The 13,412-nt window shown below is 29.3% G+C and overlaps 1 protein-coding gene across 50 annotated transcripts in view; it reads left to right on the top strand.

Annotated features, from left to right (window-relative positions):
• Positions 1-12,855, top strand: part of LOC105230344 (sodium channel protein para) — a 50,969-nt gene extending 38,114 nt beyond the window's left edge. For all 50 annotated transcript variants that reach the window (XM_019991809.2, XM_049455139.1, XM_029552073.2 and 47 more), the window contains 2 exons: positions 3,676-3,980; positions 6,236-12,855. In XM_019991809.2, the coding sequence (XP_019847368.2) occupies positions 3,676-3,980; positions 6,236-7,180 (1,250 nt within the window). In that variant the 3' untranslated portion in view covers positions 7,181-12,855. The remainder of the gene's footprint in view (positions 1-3,675; positions 3,981-6,235) is intronic.
• The last annotated feature ends 557 nt before the right edge of the window (positions 12,856-13,412 follow it).

Raw genomic sequence — 13,412 nt, 5'->3', positions numbered from 1 at the left:
ATCAACCGTGCTATGAATTGTTCGCAGTCCGTATATGTGTATACGTATAAATATTTTTGTTCAAATTAAAATATGGCTTACATTATTCTTTTTCTAATTATTCATTCGCGTGTTTTAAAAATGTTTAATATACTCATATTATCCAGACGTCCTATTTTACTGAAAGCTATATGTTGTGCTTTAGTATTTCTCTTGGTTTTCTAATCAATAGATTTGCTTATTAATTTTTTGGTATTTTTATAATGCTATTCAAAAACATCAAATTATGTACAACTCCATTTTGTTTTTATTTTTAATTTCTATTGGTGTCGTATAAAGGCTTCCCCTTTCTGTTCACATGTACATATGTATATATGTATGTATGTATATGTTTTTTTTGTTTTTATTAATTTGCGATTGTACATACATACTTATATTAGTTTTAATAATCATTAAGGGGTTCATAAGCCGTGTTATTTATCATATTTCTATTGTGTTTGTGCTGCACTGTTATAACTTCAAATATTTTGTATCGCATATAAAGAGATTTATTTAAATTAAACTCTGAGAAGAGTATATGTAAAAAAAATTATATCTTACTAATGAAATAAGTGCAGATTAATTTAAATCTATTATGGCAAAATAGTTCAAGAAATACCACAAGGCACTCGTTGCACTTTGAAACTACATATGTTACTTGATATAAAACTATAAAAAACGGTAAATAGCGCGACTATTGAATTCCATGATTATGTTGCTGTATATTACATTTTGTTTGTATTTTATATTGACTTCCATGAGGTTATGTTCTTATATTATATTTCTTTGCGTATATCTAATACCACGAACTTAACTTGGTAAAATTATGAAACACTGTGTTCTGTACTTTAAAACATAAATTAATTTATTTTTAAATTTAGATGATTTCATTATAAGTATGCTTGAGTAAAATATTTAGTATTTTTTACAAATACATTATTTTCTTAATTTGATGTACAGAACTTTCTGGATTAATTATAGATTATCTTTGTTTATAGTTTCATTCGAAAAAGAATTTCTTTTAAGTTCGTGGTTTGGAATAGAAATATATTTTTTCTTTGTTGAAATGCTTTGAAAGTTCTGTTATTCATACTTATTTGAAATATTATACGAAAGCACAAACGATTACTTGCTTCGTTTTTATTTATACACTTTCTTAAATTAAAGGCTTAAATTGCCGGAATAAAACGGCAACTCATCAAAAATATGATAACAATATATAGCAAAAATGTAAAAGTCCTAAATTTAATGGAATTTACTTCTACAGAAGATGGCTTAAAATATGCTTTACTACATAATTAACCAAAAAGGGTCTTTTTCATAAAAATTTAGCTTGAAATACAACTAATGTATTTAGACATTAGTAATGCGGGTGTGCTATTTATGGAAAAGATACTTTTTTCTACTATGAAATAGCACATATAGCTTTCGTTAGGATTCAAAATCGTTACTGTTAAGATAGGCTTCATAAGTATATTTCTTCAGCTTTGAGTAGAAAACAGTTTACAGTACTTATTAGTAATAATGAATACACCTTTTCAATTTAATTTAGCAATACATTATTATGCCTTCACATTTAATTGGCTTCTATATTGTGATTAGAACCTTTTTATTTGCAAGCTTCAAAAGCGTTACAACTTAAACTATCTGCTTGATGCCCTATATCATACATATGTATAGATTTACGATTTCAAATATCCAATATATCTGCGGCTTTGCGCCCTTTTCAATTTGATAAATTAAATCGTCAACTCTAAATTATTTTTAGCTTAAAGCTTTACTTTAATAACAGACAAGCTTATGTACTATGTGAAAATTTGCGGCCAGGTATTATGGTCGTTTCTAGCAGTGATATTATGCTCTCAGGCAAAAATTTAATAGTAAAGCATATAAAAAATTAGTGGAAAGGAATCAATGAATGTAAAGTGATATCAAATAGCGAAATATATTAATATACGTCGCCCTGAACCAGAATATCCCCTGAATGTATATGAGCGAGTCAGTTCTCTCAATTTAATGGCTGTGATTGAAAGTCTACAATATATACCCAAGAAAACATAGAATCAACCAGAGATATCAATAGAATATTCTATTGCATACTTCTGTTTGCCCTTCGCACCTGATTTTTTAAATGCAAAATGTCCCATTAAGAGTTTATTATTTACTCTTGTTCCCCGTTGCTTAATCCAATGGCTATCTCAATTAATGGTTTTTGTCCATTTTGTCGATGGAAATTATGTACTTTACTATGAACGCAAGTCGCAACTTAACTAAATTCATCTTACGTAAGTAGTTTGCGACCCCTTCGATAAATCACAGTTATAATTGATAAGCGTTATAGTATAAACTTCGTAGGTATAAAACAAATATAGAACATTACATATTTGTATTAATACATACACACTACATTTGTATATTAAACTATTATAAAATTAAATCGACAGATAGAAATTCAGATATAACATTATTAACATTACTAAGTAAGGAAGTTCAACAATTTGATTAATTATGCATATTCATAAAGACGAAAGATTGTATACTCTTACAACTTACAGTTACATCCTTATTTACATAGAAAAACAAATTACATATGGTATACACAATGACTAATTAGTTTTATTAAGCCACGTTCTGGTCATTCCCAAATGTAGCCTTCATTTTGACAATTAAATAGAAATGAGTAAAAAACTGAGTGTAGCTTCAAATGAATTAATTAATTACATACATACATAGTATGTATGTACATACAAATATAACATTTATATTACAGATTGGTATTATCACTATTCATTCACGATATTTGGTACTAAATATATGCTGCGAATTATCGCTTAGACTCATGCATTTTCCAATAACTGAAATTTCTATTTGGCTCACTCTAAAGAAAGTATTTTCTTGTGAAACATAGAAACTGTTCAGTGTTGGTACTAGGTAAGAAAAAATCTTCCAAGAGGATATGCTAATGTTTTTCTTATTATTTCAACTATTATTTTAATAGATACATACGTAACGTAACTACGCATCCAAACTAATCGCTTGCGAATTGTAAATTTCGACTGCGAGCGCCTATACACCTTAATGCGTATGTAATAAAAATTTCGAAAAAGGTGCAATTATTTACACACACTGCTGGTGTTTTGCTTACGCGTTGAGCTTATGTTTTGTTATATTTCGAATAAAAATTGTTTCATGTTAAATATATTATTAACATTTAATAATTTTAAATAGCCATTCAAAGATTGCTTCCTTCAATAAAGGCTTTCATAGGATTAAATATTTTTTATCAACAGCGCCAATAATTTTAAGTTATTTTCTTTTTGACATATGCATATACATATGTATATATACTTCTATACAACATTGTATCTAATTATCAATTTGGATAATTTAACAAAACTAACTTTTTATTTGTAAAACTGTCCTGTTTATAATATACTTATTGTAATATGTGTAAATGTTCCAAATACACCACGTGTAGGTGTGCTTCAGATATTTTATTCATTCACTTTAGTAATTAGTATTTAGTATTTACTTGTGTATTCGTATGTATAAATACTGGATACGGCCACGTAGGCCGTAACAGCGTTGAATATTGTGGCTTCCTTTTTTTACATCTGATTTTGTTTTGGACGAAAATATTTACTCCTTCTCTAACAGGTCTCGTGCTTAGTGATATTATTGAAAAATACTTCGTATCACCAACACTCTTACGTGTAGTTCGCGTTGCAAAAGTGGGTCGAGTACTGCGTCTGGTCAAAGGTGCTAAAGGTATCCGCACATTATTGTTCGCACTAGCTATGTCGCTGCCAGCTCTGTTCAACATTTGTTTGCTGCTCTTTCTCGTCATGTTTATCTTCGCTATTTTCGGGATGTCATTTTTTATGCATGTACAGGAAAAAAGTGGCATTAACGACGTTTATAACTTTAAAACATTTGGCCAGAGTATGATATTGCTGTTCCAGGTAAGAAGCCACAATTCATGTTCCGTTCATGTTGTCTATTGTTGTTGTCGTTGGGTAATATTCCCGTTGGCGGTTGATTGAGTGTCGTTATTATGCGGCGCACCAATACTCATTAGTGTATTTCTTTTTTATCTATTGGTGCGTTGTCTTTCTGATCCATTCATCCAAAAGAGGGAATATTACATTGTTGATTAAGCTATGGTAGTTGTTGATAAAAGCTAAATTAGTAACATTGAACGAATTTTTCAAAGCATATTCATTTATTATTTAATTTATTTCTGAACAATGAAATACTACCATGAATTCAAATTTCTGATCATAATAATAAAAAAAATTATAAATATCATTCATTACCAGTAGAAAAATTTATCTCAGTGAACTGTTTACTTTAAAGTTGTTGTTTTCATAGTTCCACAATTTAAAATGTTAAAAAATAAATAAAAAGTTAAAAGACGTAAATAATTTTTCCACACTTTAATTATCAGTTGCGTTTTTACATATTCCAGTATACAGACATACATACATACACATTTTTGCTCTCGCAACATGTTGCAACTGATCATAATAGTTTTGTTCTCTTACCGGTTCACCTAATGTCAGGATGATGAAACGTGTTGGGTGATCATTTGTCTGTCTAACGGTTATTTTGAAAAGTAAAAGAAGTATCTATGTTTCACAACCAATTTCAATTGAATTTGATACGTACCCTTAATCTAGACATCCTTATGTTACAGTGGGCGAAATTGGATTACAACCACGCCTACTTCCCATATAATATAATTTTAAATTCCATCTGGTTCCTTCACTTTACTGCATGCAAGTTAAGAAGTAATAAATATAATGGGTTACAAAATAGCAAATATAATGCTCTAAAGGCATGCCATTTCACGTCTAAAAATGGTCAAAAACAGATAATAACTCCAAGTCTCTCGATCCTATATTTAATATAAGAATTTCAGTATTCCGATTAGACTTATATCGTTTACATCGGTCCTTGAAAGATCATAGCAAAATTAAGTGAAAGAATAATATACTAAGTACTTCACTGCCGAAAATATGTGAATTCAATCCACAAAATACTATTTGGTTGGGTTTATCTCGTGTATGTCATTTGAGTTAATTGAATTGATTCTAAAATATACTCATATGTATATCTCGGACATGAAGCAATAACATATGTACATACATATGTAATAATAGTAATGAAACTAATTGAGTTCATGACCTAAAATATAAGTTATTAAGATATTAAATATAATTGCAATACGTTTACATTTTCGTCGAATAATGATTGCTAAATTCTTACAAAACATTTTGTAACATAAAATTTTATCTACATCTGCAAGTAATTTCACTTTCAGCTTTGATCCTTTGAACTTGCGAGAGTATGAAATGTTCGGTAACACCCGAACTTAGCGTTTCCTTACTTTTTATTATCATTATTCATACGTCATTGACTATCCTACACCCTCTTTTGCTTCTATCTAATTAAGCTCTTTCAACAATCGCCAATTTTAAAATTAATAAAAAATCCTCATAAATTTGCGCAACTATTGATTAAGAAGCTTTCTCAATGTCGAGTTACTTCATAAATAAAAGCGCTTTCCGTATAATTGCAAAGAAATGCCTTTAATTTAAAGATATTTGAGTTGAAGCAACTTTTCCATTTACTTCTTCAATCACAGCTTAACTTTCAGTACTAACACGAAAATTAATGACTAGTATAGTTATTTCTAATTTAAACTTCAATAAATCCTTGATTTCTAAAATATCCTTTATCAAGATTTTTGTATTCGTAGCAAAAAAAGAACTATTTATGAAAAAAATATGTACCTTTAATCCAGGAGAATTTTTCTGTTTGCTGTTTCGCTAGCAACATTTCATAAGCTAGAAATTATTTTTATAGAAAAATAGATAAATAGGTATCACATTAAAATATATACTATATTTTGCGTCTCTTCTGCTTTTTGTACACTGCCCAACTTCCAAAATACTTCGTTTCAAGTAGTTCATAAACTGTTAATACGAGTATAATATATATATAGGTAGTAAAAAAATATGTAAATAGGACGAATTAAATTAGTTGATTGAATTTTGCTGCCATGTTGTTCTGTTAGCTTCAAACAACCCTTTAACTAATAAAATTAACTTATTCTAAACTTTTTTGCTGCCTCACCAATACGTATTTGATTTAAATCACCCAATCGGACCTATATAATTGACTCTGTAACCGCTAAATGCACTGCGGAACACAGATGTCTACCTCAGCCGGTTGGGATGGCGTTTTAGATGCTATTATCAATGAGGAAAATTGCGATCCACCCGACAACGACAAGGGCTATCCGGGCAATTGTGGTTCAGCAACAGTTGGAATAACGTTTCTTCTCTCATACTTAGTTATAAGCTTTTTGATAGTTATTAATATGTATATTGCTGTCATTCTCGAAAACTATAGTCAGGCAACCGAGGACGTGCAGGAAGGACTAACTGATGATGATTATGATATGTATTACGAAATTTGGCAACAGTTTGATCCTGAGGGAACACAATATATTCGGTATGATCAACTTTCTGAGTTTCTGGATGTTTTAGAGCCGCCTTTACAAATACATAAGCCGAATAAGTACAAAATCATATCTATGGATATACCAATATGTAGAGGAGACATGATGTATTGTGTTGATATTTTGGATGCGCTAACCAAGGACTTTTTCGCACGAAAGGGAAATCCAATAGAAGATACTGGTGAAATAGGCGAAATTGCTCCTAGGGCAGATGCGGAAGGACATGAACCGGTATCATCAACTTTATGGCGACAACGGGAAGAGTATTGTACGCGATTGATACAAAATGCCTGGCGAAAGTACAAAGCACGTACATCTGGTCAAATTCAAGGAAACATCGAATGCAACTCTGCCCCTGAAAATGGCGATGGTACCGACCCTGGTGTCGGACGAAAATCTGGAGACACCGAGCGTGATGACAAACCTAGCGGCTTAAATAGCCCAGAAGGGTGCGTCTGTGGGAGTCCAGTTAGTCCCGGTCTTGCGAGTGGTGGAGTAGGTGGTGGATCAAATGGCAAGAATGGTCGCCAAACGGCCGTTTTGGTCGAAAGTGATGGCTTTGTGACAAAGAACGGTCATAAGGTTGTAATACACTCGCGCTCACCGAGTATAACGTCGAGAACTGCAGACGTCTGAGCCAGGCCTCGCCCCTCCCTCCAGGATGCACCTTCATTGAACTGACTTAAGTCACCATAAATAATTTTCTGCCACATTCAACAACAACGACAGCGTACAACAAAAACACAAATGTAATAAAGCTACAAGATCCAGCATCACTATAAATGTCTGCAGTGTTTGTAAAATCTGTAAAAAATAATATGCGTATAGATATGTATATACATATATTTATTTATATATCTATATATAAATAAATAAATATATATATATATATATATATATATTACTGCGGAAACTAATTACAGGAAGCACAAATAACACCACATTACTGTGACTCTAAACAAATGGAAGTTAATCAATTAAATGATGCTTATTTGTCTATTAAAATTTTAAATTATTAAAAAATTTAATTACTTCCTTACTTCTTATAGTAATTGTATACATAAGTATACATTTAACGGATTATTCCTGTAACCATCTTAATTGTCAAATGTTTTATGCTTAGTTTCGCTTGCCGCAATTAAAAAAAATTAAATACATTTTGAAATGTACTAATTGTTCATCCATGTGGTACATTCTAAACGTTTTCTTTTATGACAGCGTTATGCCACAATTGTTTTTTCTTTAATTTGAAGCAAATTTGCGGGCGAAAGTTAGTAAACATACATCTATAAATTGCAATACAAAGCCTACTGCCATATCTCTAAACTCAAATGCACCGCAATTGAAGAAAAGAGAAATATTAACATACTTACACCACTATTCTTAAATCTAAATTTAATAAAAAAAAACATCATTCCATGTCCATCGCTATATCAGTGAATTTACGCCGCTCATAAAGAAAATTTTGAAAGTATGGTCATAAAATATTAAGATTTCTTGGAGATGGGGTACATGGAAAATCGTAGAACACGTAGCAAATTAGAAGCAGTCGCTGAATAAGAGTTTATTGCGTATGTATCAACGACTGAAGTTAAAATTTATTATAAATAAATTTCACAAAATAAAGTTTTCAAAAATCAAACGATTAAAGGACGTCTTGCTTGCAGTAAGCTATTTTAAAAAATCATATTTGAAAAATTATTTGACATGACATGGATGAGTTATAAAATATATTAAAACTACAAAATCGTAGAAAATATGAGTAAATAAGAGCATGGAGCCTGATCAGAAAAACAAACAATATTAACCATAGTTTACTACAACATTTCACGATTTATGCTGCATTATACTTACTTCAAAAACTTGAGAGGATAATAAAATATTGTGAATTAGTAACAAAACTAAGCAGTTAAAAATAAACGATCTATAATTCGAGTACGTCAAGTTTTAAGCAATGTATGGTCATTAGGGTGTGATTAATGAGTGTAAGAAATTTCTTACTGCTGTAATTGTTCACCCATATGCAGAAATAATGAGTAAATCTGACACAGAATTTTAGGAAACTCCCGATTTCAAAGAATAATGCAATAGTACAATCTGAATTAGCAACAATGGCTATAACGGAATAAATTTGTGTCAATTGAAGATTCGTAAATTTTGGCACAAAATGACAAATTATACTTTCGTTGCTCAAGAACAGATACGCAAGTGCTCACGATGATAATGGATGGGTATAATTGCTTGCGCATGAATATTATTACATTTTGAGCAACTATTCAAAAATAAAAACCAAAAATACATATATACATACTATATGGTCTCAAGCGTATTCTTTTGAAATGTTTTATATAACATTATACATACATACAACAGCTGCAGTATATCGGTAAATAGTATATGCTCACAGCTAGTCAGAAAAAACTCTGTAAACACAATTACATTATTATGGCTTAAAATTCACAGACACTCAGTGACCCAATAAAGACCATTTCATAATTAAAATTATACGAATTGTATGTTTTTTAATGGTCTTAATTACTCATGAAATATTGATTGACACTTTCGCAAATTTAATGCTTAAATCACCTAGATGTTATTACCAACTATATGTTCCAACACGAACATGTATTTAACGAAAAAAGAAACGCTTTAGTATTGCCGTGTATCATTTAAATAAATCTATATTCCTATGGCTTGCCATTAGTTGAACAAAAATATTTAAGCTTTCGTTGTTTTTGATTGCGACTGCAGCGTAAACAATATGCAGTAAAGAATATAATGAGCAGAAGCATTACGGCTGATGCGGCTACCGCCAATTCTAGCCCAAACGCCAAGTTGCTTCACTAAATATTTTTTAAGCTGTTTATGAGATGCTACATACAGAAAATAAGTTCATTGAATAAACCAATATCTATCAATTGGGTGCAAAAACTTTAAAAAATGAGGGGCGGGCGAGATGAAATGTATAAGAATTAAAAATATTATAAACATTTTATTAACCAAAAAAACATAAATAGTACGATACTAAGGAGACTTAACTAATATATGAAAACGAAACAATTCATAAATGAGTAGAGACAATAGATAAAAATGTGTAATAAGTAGTAAAATTTCGTAAATATATGTAAATATTAAAAAAAGCTAATGAGGGAAATTATTATCAGAAAGCGAATAGTCAAACAAAATCTGCAAAAAATTAAAATCCTTGACTTGGAATAATGTAGAGGCTTAATTAATAATTTCCATTACAAGCGTCAACTTTATAATTACATCGTTTAATGGCATGTGTTACCTGGACACATTCACTGCTTCAAAATAATTTCATTCTGATTACACCAGCCTTTACATTTTGGTAGTATCGGTAATAAATATGTAAGCAATGGCTGATTGAAAGAGATTAAAACACATTATTAACTCGAAAATACATATACAGTAAAAACCGTAAAAATTATGAACCTAAAATCGACAACACTTAGAGCATAACAAAATAAAGCTGAATACAAAATGCTTTTTCATAAAAATCATTAAGCTTTATATATATATATGTATTTGTAAGAAATTAAACATACACAATATGTACATTCGATAACTTTTTAACTCATACATGACATAATAAAACGTTCGTACAGGTTCACTCTTTAATACTTATGTAAATGTAAAAAATGCCATAATTTATGTGTTTAAGCGATTGTAAATGTAATGGCGGAAATTGTAATTAGCTATAGCTATCAAATTGCGTTAGATATTCTAATAAAACTAGCAACAACAAATTTGATAAATAAAAAAATAGGAACAAAAATGCTTTATTTCTTAAGAAAAATCTAAGATATTAACAAATTGCATAAAATATATTAATTTCTATTCTATTGCATTTGTAAGAGCTTGATATGTTTTTTTTTATTGAAATCTGTGTGCATACATCTCGTTCAAAATATTTGGGACGGTTAAGTACTACATACATACATATGTATATTGTTAAATATGGTAGTCTATTAAATTTACCTGCAGAAATTACGACATTTTCTTATAGCATATACTCAAAAGGCCAGCAGATATGTACATATATTAATCAAGCCGTAAAATTATTGGGATATTTCAAGTTTGTTTTATAGTTTTTATTATAATTTGTAAAGCATCAGAGTATTTTGGTCTTTTTTAAACTGAGCTTAAAACGTACAATATTAAATGAGGTCTAACGATTATAGTACATTTTAAGGACGCTATTGAAAGCTTTGCCCATAACAATGAATGTTGTATTTGCTTACAGAAGGATAAAGTGTTGATTTAGAAATGCTGTAATACAGTATACTCGTGGTATCACAATATTTTCGTTATACAGGCCGAATTACAAAACCAATTTAAAGCTAAAATTAATCTTAATTTATGTGTGTGTTTCGCCCACATCAGAAAATCGTTGGTTCGAAGAATAAATGTTGATAACTTCAAGGTTCAATTAGTTTTTCTTATAATTGCTGGCCTTTGGGTTTTACTATAACCCAACATATGTATATGTTAAAATAATTTTCACACTCGTACTTATATACGTAGGTATAAGTGAATATATATGGGTATAGAAATTAATAACAGCGCATGAGTTATTAAGCTCGATATGTATATTTTTGTAATGCAATAAAAACACCTTAAGGCAGAATTAAATATTACAAAAAAATTAATAAATAGTTGAAATCAACAAAAAAGTCAAATAAAAAAAACAGCTTCTAATGTACATTATGATATTATTCATATCCAAATGCACTGGAAAATTAAGAAATGGCATGGACCTATAAAAACTTAAACTGAAAAGTAGCCTCTGCTAATGAAATTTCAACTATAAATTATATTTTATCAATTTATCTTAACACCAAAATATTTATAAATCCTCGCATTCACCAAATATGTAACTGCAAGTACATACATTCATAACCATTTAAAATATTTAATATACGCGCACATGTATGTATATACGCATGTACTAATTATTTTCACTGTTTTTGAGAGCAACTTAACAAGTTTTTAACATGCTTTAGCTTTCAGCTATCGCAAACGTTTTGGCATTAACCGCTTTATTCAGTTATCATGCTCCTAAGCTGAATAAGGGCTAAAATCTAAAAGACCTAAAAAGCATTGTATGGGGTTGTAGCCTTAATTCTTTTACAATAAGAGGATATACATACATACATATATGTACATTCATAAGTACACATTCCGGCGCTCTCTGAAATTTCATATAAGCATTTCCTATGGACTTTTATCACTTTACAGTTTCCTAGGTTTTAATACAAATAAAAAATTTTTACCTCAGTTAAATTTAACAGAACAAATTAGTACTTTAATTATTTATAGATATATGTATTATCTAATTCTACGACCTGAGGTCAACTTAAAAAGAAATCCAACAAATTATTTAAAGATAAATGGTTTAAATTTTCGTACTCTTCATTGGAAATGTTTAATAAATAATCTTTCCAAACAATAAATATTCTAAAACAGGTTTTATCAAAGATTAAATTTATAATAAAACTCTTTTAAATAGCAACTTCCCCGGCTATACTAGGGTTTAAATAATTTTTATATTCAAGTTAGTGAAGAAATTCGAAAGTTTTAAAATTACCACTTTTTGATTTCTAGCTTTTCTGAACTTGTTTCAATGTCATAGTAGGGTAATAAAAGCTTCGTCCCAGAATGAACTACTTCGCAAAAAATATGAACTATCTAGCCCTTTCACTTCTTAACAATATTTTAAATTATACCCAGAATACACGAGAAAATGCCTTCATTAAAATATTTCAGTGTCACACCCTATTGATGGACATACACACATACATATGTACATTTACACGACGCATGAATCAAGGTGCAAAGATTTATAGATGAAACATTAGTCTTAGCAGTGAAACGATTGAAAGCCAATGCACAATAATATTTTAAATGTCATTTAGTAAAAAAGAAATCCTAAAATAATATTAATAATATAATAATAGCAATAGTTGCAAAGAATATGTGGAAGTAAAGAGAAATAGGCATGACAGTTTAAAAATAAAATCATCAAATAATATAATAATATGTAAAAAAAAATATTAAATTAGTTTAATAAATATAAGTAAGTACCGCTTTTTTAGTTTTTGAGAGTTGCGTATTTACATTTCTATATGATTTTCACAAGAAAAATCGTAAAATATAAATTAATAAGTAATGTAATCTAAAATATATACAAATATTAAAGCGAAATTTTTTTCACACTTTAGCTTAATAAATTGTAAAAAGGAGAATAAATAAAATAGATCTCTCATTGAATTTGTTATGCAAATGAATTCCGGTTTTTTATTTCACTGAAAAAAAAATTATAATAAATTATTGCATTCATAAATAAATCAGTTTAAAGAACACACGTCGTCTACATACGTATGTATATGTATATTTTCTTATTCTCAAACACTGTCTATGACATTTCAGGAATACTAGCTAAAGAGTGGGATTGAGAATAATTTGGAAATTTGTAAATAATTTGGTCTTATACTACAAAATTTGGTTCTTACTAGATTTTCTATCCCTTGCTATATAATAATTTTGTAATTTGTAGAAAACAAAATATGTATGTATGTATATGTTTTTGCATAAAATCCCAATTCTTAAAATGTATTTAAATTTAAAATATATTGAATGGTGCATGATACATATACATATACATACATATGTAAGTTTGTAATTAAATTTAGCTGTATCTTCTAGTATACAGACATATGTTTAAACGACAACATTATCATTTGATATTGTAATTTAAAGACAATTCGATTCGATTAACAATCGTCATGTTTTACAAACTGAAGCAAATACGAAGCCCGTCCGGGGTTAAAAAAGTACCTAATAT

The sequence above is a fragment of the Bactrocera dorsalis genome, chromosome 4 (genome assembly GCF_023373825.1).
Source record: "Bactrocera dorsalis isolate Fly_Bdor chromosome 4, ASM2337382v1, whole genome shotgun sequence".
Classification (NCBI taxonomy): Eukaryota; Metazoa; Arthropoda; class Insecta; order Diptera; family Tephritidae; genus Bactrocera; species Bactrocera dorsalis.
The sequence above is the reverse complement of the archived record's forward strand: the minus strand, read 5'-3'. Positions and strand labels throughout refer to the sequence as shown.